This window comes from Cydia pomonella, chromosome 6, assembly GCF_033807575.1.
Source record: "Cydia pomonella isolate Wapato2018A chromosome 6, ilCydPomo1, whole genome shotgun sequence".
In the NCBI taxonomy this organism is placed as follows: domain Eukaryota; kingdom Metazoa; phylum Arthropoda; class Insecta; order Lepidoptera; family Tortricidae; genus Cydia; species Cydia pomonella.
In genome coordinates this window covers 10,432,855-10,446,523 of record NC_084708.1, presented here as the reverse complement: position 1 = coordinate 10,446,523, position 13,669 = coordinate 10,432,855, and the positions used below count along the sequence as shown (strand labels likewise).

At 36.3% G+C, this 13,669-nt stretch overlaps 1 protein-coding gene across 1 annotated transcript; it reads left to right on the top strand.

Moving 5' to 3' along the window:
* Positions 1-223: 223 nt before the first annotated feature.
* LOC133518924 (snurportin-1) lies at positions 224-10,670 on the top strand. Its single transcript, XM_061852711.1, has 9 exons — positions 224-1,062; positions 1,298-1,388; positions 2,064-2,234; positions 2,564-2,755; positions 4,603-4,733; positions 5,019-5,167; positions 7,002-7,153; positions 8,063-8,338; positions 10,447-10,670. Exons 1-8 carry the CDS (start codon positions 908-910, stop codon positions 8,261-8,263), a joined length of 1,242 nt encoding a protein of 413 aa, XP_061708695.1. The 5' UTR covers positions 224-907; the 3' UTR covers positions 8,264-8,338; positions 10,447-10,670.
* The last annotated feature ends 2,999 nt before the right edge of the window (positions 10,671-13,669 follow it).

Genomic DNA, 13,669 nt, shown 5'->3' with positions numbered 1-13,669 from the left:
GTTGAATTTTAGGGCAACTTTTAGTAAATATAGAACGTAATACAAGCGTTTCAAAAAATTGGAAACAACCGATATATTTGATATTTTTTAATATGAACCGTTTTTTACATTTCAAATATTGTATTTGATGTGCTGATATTTGGTGAAACAGAAAAATACCATTGCTCGGGCCCGAAATCGGGTCTGATATCAGGCCTGATAAAATATGGATGTCATTGGCACTTTAGAGCAGCGATTTTGATAGCACATACTGCGCAAGTGCTATTTTAAACTTCAATCTTCTATGAAGCTTCAAGTACAACTATAAAATTACTTTCTAAATGGACTGGAAGTTTTAACTTTTATTAAAAAATATTACGGTTTAAATCAAAAAATCATGTAAGAAAATATTCCACCATACACACTACTACAAATCTCACCATTGTCGGTTTTTTTTAAACTAAAGTAATAACAATAAAAAAAATATTACTTTTTCTTAATTTTCCCTATTTTAGGGGTAATCATTAATCTCAAAGTGATGGCCGATAAGTTTAAGTACACTTTCAAAGTAAAATCATACTAACTAATATTTTAATAATCCAACATTTACCGACTAGTATATAAGTTTATAAAACATAAAGTATTGATTTTTTGATGAATCTTGTCAAAGAGAGAAAAAAAATGTATTACGCCTTTTTTATTTCTTGCAACATTTAGAGTACTGTCACTGTCAATGTCATGCTTGCGTTTTCGTTTTTATACACCAGACAGACCGCGAATATCAATAAGCATATTGGAGTAAAAAACTGATATAAAAAAATAATTTCATCTCTAAAATTACCGGTTCATTACTTAATCCTTTCCATTTTATGATTTATCAAGTTTGAACGTCTAAACTTATACATTTCACTCCTTTACCAAACACAACATGGACGAAGTTTTAGAAAAATTGGTATCCACAATCATCACGTCTCCGGAAAGAACAGAACAAGGAAGTAACGATTACCAGGCACTATACAAAAATTGGGGCAGATTGGGAAATCAAGAAGAAAGGCGTAAAGAATTACTAGAACAACAAAAAACGTAAATAATGTTGACTGTTAAATGTTTAATTTTTAAAGGTTTTACCATCTTCTAATAACCTATTTTGTTATAAAAAATTATGAACTTATTTAATGCATTATTGAAAAGTTTATAACTTTGTACTTTGCTTAACAGACCTAAAATAAAATAAAAAATCGTAAAATAAGACTTACTGTATTGAACACATAAAAGATGTTAGTGCTGTATAACTTAGTTAACTTAATATTTATTTCAGTAATCGCAGTGACAAGATTGATGCATTTCGAGGTATACTGGAACTAGTTAAAGTGGTAGAAGAGCGAAATATTTTCAAGCCTTACAACCGGGTAATAATTTTAAATGTTATATGTTCATGTCTAATCCAATTTACAGTGTAAACTCCATATAACATCCCTTGATATAACGATTCACTCCCTATAACGTCGACATTTGTTGGCTATATAGTTTGTGTCATCCACAATGGTACACAGACTTGTCAAATCTACCCTATTATAATATTACATTACGAGTGGCATGTGTCAATGTGAATGACACAATATATAGTTGCTTTACTTTAATATTAATTTCCTTCTATATAAGGAAAACTCTATAGTGTCTATAGCATCAAGAAACATCTAGTCCCTTGGGTGGTTTACACTGTATACATATAAAAGTTCTTTAGATTGACTAGATAATTGTAAAAGTCTCAAAAACATTATACTTAAACCTATTTTACTTTTAATTTTAGGTCTGCTTCATATGATCTGTAAGATGCTAACAACTTTTTTCCGAATACATAGGATATACCAAACAATACATAGAAGTATCAATGGGCCTATCTAGGAAATTAAAATTGCAAAGCAATTTTGTCATCTCAAAAAAAGTCAATAGCTTTTTTACATAGGTCTGGTTGATGCATTATTACACTAAAGTAGGTATATTGTTTATGCAATACAGACAAAACTAAGGTAAAAAATATAAGAATATGTGCAAAAGTGTACTTATCAAATATTATTTCAAAGGTACATTACCGGCCTAGCATATATGTTGCGGGCTTCAACAAGACCTCGGCCACCTATAGCGATGTTCTCATGTTGTCTGAATGGATGATAGAGAAACCTGCTGACTTCAGTGAGAACTGGATGGTGTTGCCATGCCCTAAAGGTGTTCGGATGCTTATAGTGACAAATCAGGTAAGAGCACAGTACCAAGTTCTCTTATTGCTACAATCTATTGGTTGTTTGTTCTGTTTTCAGTGCTGGTACGATTTGTACGTCAATATAGGAAATTCGTAACTGACTAACAAAACGATATTTTTGTAAACTAACACTTACTAGAACTTTGTCCTAAACTGCATTAACAGAGATGAAGAGTGGTAAGAAGTAACCAGGTTTTAAACTACCAGAAAGTGAGTCAATTTGGGAAACGCATCCAATTATTGGTTTGAAGTTGAACAGACCGATGTATGATCTAAAATGTAAATCTCAAATTTAGCCCTGAGAAGTTTGTTGGTATTTTACAGGGAAAAACTAGAGCCTACACTAAATACGGGCATTTCAAGATGGAGTTCCGATCCGCTCTCCCCGGTGGCAACGCCAGTGAATACTCGAAAAGTCGCTGCTGCGTGTTGGACTGCTTCTATGCAGAGAAGAAGAAAATTATGTACATACTAGATATCTTGGCATGGAACAACCAGCCCATGACAGATGGAGAGGTATATCTTATTTATTAACGTACCTTATGAATGTCTCGCCAATGCAATAGGGTTTATGAACTGTGTAGATTCTATTAGGGCAGCTCTATCAGCATGGAATGGTACCGCCAAGTAATACTTTCAGTGCCAAGCACCCCTTTTCTAATACAAAATGAACCCACACGGCGGGTTCTTGGCAGTGGCGCGAATTCAAGGTTCCGGGACTCACTTTGTGCACCGACTATGATCAGTTGTTTTGTAAACTACATTCTCAAATGACCTTCATGTGACTTGTATGCACGTATAGCAAATATTGTTTATTAAATTAAAATTGTTATATTGTGCTGTACATTATTAAGCTGCAGAATTAATATTTGTATAGTAAATCTTTCACGTTGAGGTATTTCACATTATCATGAAATACATATTATTTAATGATTTAATCTGATATACAAAAAAAAACTGTTTGGTTGGCATTATTTCCATATGTATGTAAGTTACTCTAATTCTGTTTATTTCTTAGTACTTAGAGTTCATAGTGGTTTGTCATTATTCTTTATGTTTATCTAAGATATTCGATATCCTAAATGTCAAAGAACTTTCGCTACTCAAATGCCATGGCCCTATGGGCAAAACCCTATTGTAATGGAAAGTTGCTACTATTAAAAAAAATTGCCGCAAAACTAAGTGGTGACTCAGGTCATAATGCCATCTCTTTCACTCTTGATTGGTCTTAACAAGGGTAAAGGAGATAGCATTATGAGCTTAGTCGCCAGTTAGTTTTGCTGCAAGATCTATGGGACACTTCTTCAACTTTAACATTTATTCAGCAAATAGGCCACAAGAGCACTTTTACACGTCAACATGGAATTTACAGTTGTGTGCAATATAATAGCAGTACAAAAGAAAATGTAAATAATGGGAAATATAACTTTAGATCAATACTATTGGATTTGTTATATAATTCTTCTGCATTACTTGACATTGTTTCAAAATTAACTGTAACCTTTACTTAAATAATATTGGAAGTAAAAAAAAATTAATGAAAATCGGCTTTTAACTAACTTGCGGAAATTTTTATAAAAACGTAAAACTCTACGATAAAAATACATTTGTGTACTATAATTGTAATTTAGTATCTTGCCTATTATTTCTAATCAAAGCTTTACATCTAAAGCCATGTCATCCAGATTTTTTTTTTTTTCTATAAGAATATCTTAACACCCCGAACCTCACCCATCCTCAGTAAATGGCCGAACCAGCAAAGTCTGTGGCATTTCGTTTCGCCGATGATATTGGGTTCGGCCACTAACTCCTCGATTTCTGCATTCTTACGGATCCTCCAGGTGCTGTCATCTCTCTCCGTCCAGTGGGTCGGCCCAGATACCGCTGGAGCGACAGTGTACAGGCGGATCTGTGCCAACTCAAAGCCGATAACTAGCAGGAAGTGGCACAGGATCGGGACAGGTGGCGTTCTCTCGTTTTGGAGGCCAAGACCCTCTTTGGATCACTGCGCCACAATAGTTAGTTAGTTAGTTATAAGACGATCTTCGTCGCAGAGTGTACAAGTGGTCCATCATTCGGACTTTGTTGTTGAGTTTTGACCAACTGTGGACGATAAAAGAAACATACGAGTACCGAATGAGGTGTCTCACTGTAATTATACTCAAAAATAGAGTAAGCTTAAACAGACCAGTCTCCACAAACAGCACCTGTTCACGAGTATGACGCGTTTCTCAGTCATCGCCTCCCTCCACCTTCATTCGGGAAAGCGGCGACCCGAGTGGCTGGTTTTCATGCAAAAAAACTGTCATTTCATCTCCACTAGTTTACTAATTCGTGATAAAAACATTTTCATAAACTTGCAGTTGGAGTTCAGACAGTACTGGATCAAATCACAGCTAATGGAACTGCCCCAGCTAACAACAATAAGCAAGAAGAACGAAATAGTCTTCCAAGTACTGCCAATGGTGCCTTGTACTCCAGAGTCATTTAATAAGTATGCCATAACATAATTGTTATTTCAAATATCTAAAAGCGTATTGGAAAACATTTAAACTACTAAAAAAATATTTCGAATTTATTTTGACGACCGGTCTGGCCTAGTGGGTAGTACCCTGCCTATGAAGCCGATGGTCCCGGGTTCAAATCCTGGTTTTATTTAAAGTATAAAACGCTGGTCTGAAATCGTCCTATCTAAACTTGCTTAGTGTCCCGAGTTAGGTCGAATAAATGTTGGTTTTGATACTGGAACACAGATCGTTCACAGAACTTGTTTTTCCAGTTTCATGATGACATATCCTCCATTTGAAGACAACAACCCCACACTGGATGGCTTGCTGTTCTACCACAAGAAGGCGCATTACGTCTCGGGTGAGACGCCTCTGGTAGGGTGGCTGTTCCCTTACATGGTGCCAGAAGTGCTGGGATCTGGTGGGTATAGATTATGTATTAGCTATTTCTAAGTAACTCGACTACTAGGAGTAGTAGAGATATCACTGATCCACGAACTACATAGATAACGATTTAAAAAGCGTTTCGCGAGGTCATCACACATAGGTTTAACTTGTAAATTATTACGGCATCGGGTTAAACTGGAACAAAGAAAATTATATAGTGGCTCTGTGAGATGTAGATCTCGCGAATCCTCATGGCTCCGCAATTTTGAGAAATTTCCAAAAACTGAGTCGACAAAAAATGTATATTAATTAATAGATCCTGCTCACAAAATTTCACGAGAAATGGTTGAAAAATGCGAGCTAGAGACGTGAACAACCGGACATACGAAATAATTTATTAATGGACAACTTCGCTTTCGCTCGGTCAAATATTTCTAATTTTCTAGTAGATACTTACCTACCGTATACATGATGAATACAACTGAAGTAAGTCGTCGAGCTCCCGAACTAAATTAGTAGAGGAACATATGGGTGGTGATTGCGATTTATCTGAACATTCTGATCCAATATATAAATGAAATATGTTTTTCATCTCTCCTGTTCGGAAAGTGTGATTTTCATGAGCAGATAGCCGGGTGGAAAATAGCTTTTCCCACCCTAGGGTGGAAAGTAATTTTTTTTTAAAGTTATGATGAGCAAGCTTATGCTATATAAAATAGATCCAGTGTCTGTACTTCCATTCATTTAAGGCGGTACAGACACCTATTGCTATCTCATTCTGTCTCTTGAAAAAAGCTATTCAAATTATTCTACTATTCCACTCATTCATGGTGGTACAGACACCTATTGCTATCTCTTTCTGTCTCTGGGTGGGTTGGGTTTTATAGACTGAATTCGTACTCAATTTATCGGGATTGTATCAAAAATCGTTTGCGATTTGTTGCATGTGTTTTGTTTGTTGTCTATAGAGTAGAGCCCATTACACTGAAACTTTTTAATTGGAAACAAAATCATAGAAAAGGCGGGAATAACGGATAAAACAAGAAAATGGTTCTGTTCTGAATAAAAATGGATTTATCGTGCGATTCCAGCGACGAAAAAATTAATTCAACTCCCGAATAGATAAAAGTAGAGGCGAAAACGGCGATCGATTGTTTGTTACCGGAATGTTCTAAGGAGAGATACATGAAGGCATACGACCACTTTATAAACTGGAGAAGCGCTAAGAAAGTAAATTCGCTGTCGGAAACCGTGTTTCTGGCATATTTCGCAGAAATATCGAAGACATTAAAACCATCTACATTTTGGAGCACGTATACAATGCTTAAATCAACTATTCATAAGAAGCATCAAGTTGATTTGAAGAATTTTACGAACTTGTTAGCATTTTTAAAAAGACGATCGGAAAACTTTAAATGCAAGAAATTACAGATTTTCACTGCAAAAGAGGTCGAGAGATTCCTAAACGACGGTCATAATGTCCTAATAATTTGTCTTTTTCGAATTGTTCAAATTTCTCTGTAAACTTCAGAGACATGTCAAACGCTTATCCTATTTCTATGGTAAACTTTAACTAATTTAATTTCATTGTTGTTATGTCGTTTACCTATCGCTGTAAGTATGTATCTGTTAATTATTTGTTCTAAAGAAATATATCTATAATAAACCTACATTTTTTGTGTTTGAGTTTCCTCATAGTCGAAACGAAAAGTAGAGTGTTATTAACTCGGGTAAAAGTAACCATCTCACCCTCGAACTATTGGCGCTCTCACTTCGTTCGAGCGCCAAAATATTTCGGCTGATATGGTTCACTTTCCACCCTTGGATCTACTATTGAAACAATATTATAATGTAGTTTTCTCTTTTAGAAATAACTGTACACCCACAGTTCCTGAGCGCAAAACCGGCGGGTTACGTAGACCAAGCTCAGTTTATACAAGCATTTGAGGCCAAAATGGACAAGAGGAAGAACCGAGGCAGGAGGTCTAGCTGCTCGATGGATACCAGTGGCAGCACAGAGGTATAACATACGTATTTTTACAAGCTTTATATTAACTTGCAATGTACCTATGTATTGTACGGGTCAAATCTTGCAAGTTAAATTTGACCCATTTTCCAGTCGGAAGTGGGTCAAATTTAACTCGCATAATTAGAAGTCTCTAATGAAGCTGAAAATTTGCATACATATGTACGTCGGGTGACAATGCAATATTATGGTACTAACGAGCTGATCTGATGATGGAGACAGGAGGTGGCTATAGGAACTCTATGATAAAACAACGCAACATAATTGTGTTTGAAGGTTTTAGAATTGACTCGATGACTATTAGTTGTCTGTGAAGAAAAGTACAGTCAGCAATAAAAGCTTGTACCAAAAATGAAATTTTTGCTAAAAACTTATTTACTTACAGCTGGTACAGTCGCCTTCAGATATATCGGAGCGGCCAAGCGGGCAATATCTGAACACGCCTGTATTATCAAGGCGTTAGTGTGCATGTTCAGATATTTGTAACCACCTTGACTGCTCCGATATGTGTCATGGCGACTGTACTAACAAATGTTTATTCCGTGTTCGTTCCTATGATAGTACAGACAGCACCAAAAGTTGCTACTTCAGTTACGTACTAAGTGATAGGTGTTCTAATTAGTGGAGTAAAAAGATATGGTTAGTCTTTTCCGTATGTGGCAAGACTTACACCTTAGCTATTTTCACTTTCACCTATGCTATTTCTATGTTATTTTTAAATTGAAAAGCCGTGTTTTTTTTTTGAAAAAAGCGAAAAACTTCGATCACCGATAAGTACTTTTTACCACTTATAAAGCATTAAAAAGGAATACGTAACATTTCATTGTGACGAATAACTCCAAAGGTTCCTCCTTGTGTCTCATGCAATTTTTTTATGGTTTTTCTTTCTTATCACATTTTCAGATTGATACCAAAGAAAATCCACTACATAGTTCTAAAACGGAGAATGGATCCAAAGATAATGAAGAAATGGAAGCTGAAGAAAAACCGGCTGCGGTCATAGACAATAATCCAGAAGTTATGGACGCGGAGGAAAAATCAACTTTAGTCAAAGATAATATAGACCCAGAATCGAAACTTATAACAGACGTAAAAGAAGAATAAACGTAATAACTTAATTGAATTTACTAAAATACAATTTACTACATCTCTATATTTTCCAAATATACGGCATGATGAGTAAGTATTTTACCTTCTATACATGTCGATTCACGAAAGCTGGCACGAATGGAAATAATGGTATGAATTATATCTATCACTGTGTGACTGACACGTCTCGGTGTCAAAGAGTAAATTAAGGTCGGTATATAGCCAGAGCCTCAATTTTATTGGTCTGTCTCTCGTTATTATTTTTTATAAAAAATAATTATACTTCGTCGATGGCAAACAAGCATACCCGCCTGATGGTAATCAGTCTCCGTAGCCTATGTACGCCTGCAACTCCAGAGGAGTTACATGCGCGTTGCCGACCCTAAACCCGCCCCCCCTCGTTGAGCTCTCTGACTGAATCTGATACACACAGATATTTCCTTTCACTCATTCATTCCATTCGTGCCAGCTTTCGTGAATCGAACTGTACTTAATTCTAAAATAAAATAAAATAAACTAGTATAAGTAAATTTCAGACTGAAAGACAGACGTCGAAAAGAAATGTTTAAGAGCCCCCTGGACAACTCGGTTCTCCATACAAACGTAGTTACGCTCTCATTTTAAAACGACTAGCTAGATTGTACGTCCTTAAACTACGTCCAAAAGAGAGGTATGGGCATTGTGAATGTCATCTCGGTTTGTGTGGTAGGGCACAGCATAGCGGATGTCATTCCAGATCTAGAGCAGAACCCAGCTGGGGAAGCACCTCCACCTTACAGAAAACCGCAGCCAATAGTCCTAATTAGTTTATGTAGCTTCAAATACCATAGTTAAAAAAACTTTTACAGTACATATGGGGCTACTTTATAGCACTAGTGCGAGAAGTAGCATATTACGTTACTGTGTCGAACATTTAAAGGGCCATATGTACTGTAAAACGTTGTACGATACATGTGCGAATAGGTAATTCGCAACTCGTGTCGATTTAAAACACTCCCTTCGGTCGTGTTTTAATTTATCGCCACTCGATTCGAATTTCCTATTTTTCGCACTTGTATCGTAATGTACTATTTTGCACTATTTCGTTTGTTTTATAAACTGGAGCTATATAAACTAATTACAGTACTAAATATACCAACACGTAGTTTCAAAATGAGAACGAAACTCCGTTTGCTTGAACGAAGCTTAAGGTGGCGAAGTGGGGCGATAACATTTCCTGTACGATTGATGTCCGTAAATTAAATGTATATCTGATAATATTATACAAAATTTGTAATATTAAAGTATCAAGTACTTTTTTAATTCGTTTAGAGGTTTTTGTTTTATCACTTTTATATGATAAAAACTTATTAATGATATTAACTTAACTATTTCTTGTTAAACTTTCTTAAATATGGCAATATGGCTGTATTGGCTGTTGTGATAATTTAAGCTTGTAATAATAGGTAAACTATGTAATTTATAATGGTTTTGTATAAACTACCAGTTGGTGTTCCAAATAAATCAATCTAATTGGTTTGCAGCTTTCCCATATCTTTCGAATGGGTTAAGTTAAGGACGTCAGTTTGAAGCCATACTAGTCTTATATCTTACATCCAACGCGGTTATTCTCACGCTGTTGCGGATCCGCTCGTCGCTATGCATGTATATAGCGGTATCCCGCTCGCACACCGCAGCGGCGTGCGGATCTGTATCCAATGTGAAGACTGCTCAAGGGGTTTTATTCCATGAAGTATAATATTTTCTATTACGAGTGAAATACAGCATGTAATGAAACAAAGAATACCTGTGTTACCTTGTATTACTACGGACCAAGTATTTTCAAGAAATGTCTATTAAACGTTACCCCATAAAATGTTTATTGGGATATCAACTCTACCAAAAGATTTTCTTTCAAAATAATGTTGTTATACTATATCAATGTAAGAAATCCAATAATTAAATAAATAGATAATATAGTTCATTATTACACAAATTGACTAAGCCCTACAGTGAGCTCAATAAAGCTTGTGTTGTGGGTACATTAGACAACGACATATATAATATATAAATACTTAAATACATAGAAAACACCCAATAATTGGGCTTGTTTATTTTATGTTTTTCTGTCTTCATAACATATATTTATTGTAAACTCAGCGATATTAAACCAACTTCAGACATAAGTATTGGAAAAACCATATCAAATTGATTTACAGGTAATTAGGTACCTTCACTTTGATATCTTCGATGTGGCCTACGGTTCCTGTTTGCTGAGTGTACAACATACAGACTATGTTGGTTAACAGAATTCAGAGTGTTTAGCATCTATATTGTTAATATTAATATACCTACGAATCAATAGATATATTAACCAAAACAAGATTGTGCAAGATACATTACAGTCATTACCCGTTTTCTTAAATAAAAATCATAAACAAGACATACAACTTTATTGATGTACCTACAATTTTTCCTTCAAAAATCCACTGCGTATCCAAAATTCAGTAGCAGAAAACAAAATATCCCGTCACCTCAGGTAATTAAATACTTAAATAAGATTTTAGTTCTACAATACTACTAGTGCCATCCAGTGGCGGGGCAAGACCAACATTTTATGTGAGCAAGGTACATTTTGCGAGGCCCTCTAGTGGCACTGGCATTTTTACCTTACCCAGATATAGGTACTTATTTGAGGCGCGAGGCCCCTTGTACCGCGAGGCCGTAGGCGGGGGCCCACGTCACCCACGCCAAACGCCGCTTCTGGTGCCATCTACTAGACAGCCACCCCGCAACTTCACCTACCAGCTGAGGTTAAAATGAGATCAAAATTTATAACAAGCCCGACAAGATTCTATTTGGCCCTGAGATGGTGTTGCTACAAACAACTTATACATATGGCAAAAATATTTGTAGAATGTTATCTTATATAATTTAGGTTATTTTTGTCAAGTAGGCATGCATCCTTTATATATCTATTGGCATGGTTAGTGCATTGGATTTGTTTAACAATTAATTAAATTCTTTATTTCAGGCAACTAGTGGCCCTTAGATAAATACATTAAAACGAGCATAATAGGTAAAATCTACAAAACGTGTTAAGGCTGCGATGTATTACGCAACCCAGAGCTAGCCACGGAACCGCCGGAATTTGACACGCCAAAACTCCTCCTTGGTTAAGGTCGCTAGAAGTTCAGTCGGAACGCCCACCACAAAAGAATTAAAATTCGCATGTGTTGAGACTCCAACTTCGCGACTCTCTAGACGTATCCAAACTTGACTCGTACATACTTTACATATTTTTCTATAACATACCCATAACCCAAAAATATGACTCTAAAAACATGATAGGCCCATAACAACATGAAGTGCTATACTTGAGGTAACTCTGTCTGTCTCTCTGTTACCTCTTCACGCTTAAACCACTGAACTGATTTTGCTATGGATATACTTAGTTCGAGTCCCGGGAAAGGACAAGAAAAAGACGGATAATGTCGCAGGCAGAAGCCATTTTAGGGTACCGTACGAAAAAGGTACAAAAGGAATCCTTATGGTGCGACTGTCCGTCCGTGCTTCTGTCTGTCACATCGCTAAATATCTCGAGAACTACTTAAGCTATCGATTTGAAATTTGGAATAGTTATATACAACACTAACTTGGACACATTGAAAGTGTTATTTTTTTATTAAGTATGCGAAATTACCAATATAAAGAGGGGGCAAAATTTCAAAGTCATAATCATAATAATTTATTGATAATATAAAATTACATGTCAATAGGTTACAGTGTGTAACTAACTACTCTACAATATTCGTATCATAAAATTTTAAACCAAAGGTTTTACTTAAAACAATAATTAAATAGCTCCTTGTGGTCGTAAAACGTCTGCTCGAGGAGCCATTTTTTAAGTTTTGATTTAAAAAGTGAAGCACTTTTTGCTGTTATAATTTCCCGCGGTAGATGATTGTACACCTTACGGCCCATGACGTTGGTGAGTTTTTTGGACTTAACTAGTCTATGCGGCTCTAGTCGCAGTAGGCCCGCGTGCGCGCTACGGGGCGCGTACCTTCGCGGGGGTTCGATGATGGGGTTCGTGTTTACTTCATCACGCACACTCGCTGCCACATGCAGAATTAAGAGTGAGGGCAGTGTTAATATGCCTAGCGACTTGAAGAGTGGTTTCGCAGAGCTGGTTTGCGGAACGCTGCGCGCGACCGCGCACGGCTCGTTTCTGGAGGCGGAAAACCCTCTCTCAGTTGGCGGCCGCTGCCCACAGCTTGATTCCATCCCAGTCTATTATTATTATTAGTACTTCCAAAAACTCCAACGTAGGCCGCTCCTACACACAGGCCGCGCAAATTAGTTAGGCAATTTACCAATAGACGGGCGCTGTTCTCAATTTTGCTTAGTCTACTTCTGGTGTTTATGTTTATTGTTACGAGAGATAATTGAAAGTTTGTATGGAGCCCTCGATGCGCGAGTTAAACGGACTCGGACTTGACCGGTTTTCATGAAGGTCCCAGACTAAATATGAAATTACATCAACCGCCGCTATTACGAACTAGTTAGTATTAAACTATTATTATATTAACGCTATAAAAAAGTAATAATAAAAAACTAGTGCCTACGCCCATTATTGTTATTTGTTGCCAAGCAAACCCCAGGCTCCTGTGAACCGTGGCAAAATGCCGGGGTAACGCGAGGAAGACCTATATTATATAACTTGGATCCACTTTTATGTTATGAATTTATGATGTTTGCGAAATGAGATTTTCATAGCAACTCGTTAAGTATATCAATAGTAATAAAACCCCCTAAGATTATTTGCTGACCGTAAAGCCTTCTCGTAAAATGATTAATGGCACAAAACATATTGACTGATTTTATGTCGCAAAAATAGGTACCTAGTTGGTTACTAAATTCTGTTGCTGGTTGCTGGAGACTCTTAATTACATAATATCTGGGAAACCGAGCTTGGCTCGGAAAACATATAAAAACTCAGAAATGCGCGTTTTCCCTGAGATAAGACCTAGCTAAATCGATTTTTCGGCCGCGAAAACCTCCATATAGAAAATTTCATCGAAGAGTTTCCGAGATCCCCGAAATATATATACCTATAAATATACAAGAATTGCTCGTTTAAAGGTATAATTCTTTGGCTGGGGCAGTGTCAGGCAGCTTACATGCCCTTATAGGGCCAAAACATGATAGAACAGTTTTTCACTAGTGCAGTTTTTGGTCGCTCCTTTGATATTGATACCTAATCATTCGAAATAAACACGCAAAATTCTTGCAAGGAAAAATAATTAAAATTTTATGAAATGGACTGAATTAAAAGGATTTTTAGCGCTATATTTGAAGCAAAAGTAGTCCTGGTAAGGTGAAAATAAAATTTCCAATAATAAAAAAAATCTAACAACTGTAGGTATATAAGTCTGTAAC

Coding starts and splice junctions, on each gene's coding strand:
- LOC133518924 (XM_061852711.1), top strand. CDS start 908: ATGGACGAAGTTTTAGAAAAATTGGTATCCACAATCATCACGTCTCCG. Junction 1,389..2,063: donor TTTTCAAGCCTTACAACCGG/GTAATAATTTTA, acceptor ATTATTTCAAAG/GTACATTACCGGCCTAGCAT. Junction 2,756..4,602: donor AGCCCATGACAGATGGAGAG/GTATATCTTATT, acceptor ATAAACTTGCAG/TTGGAGTTCAGACAGTACTG.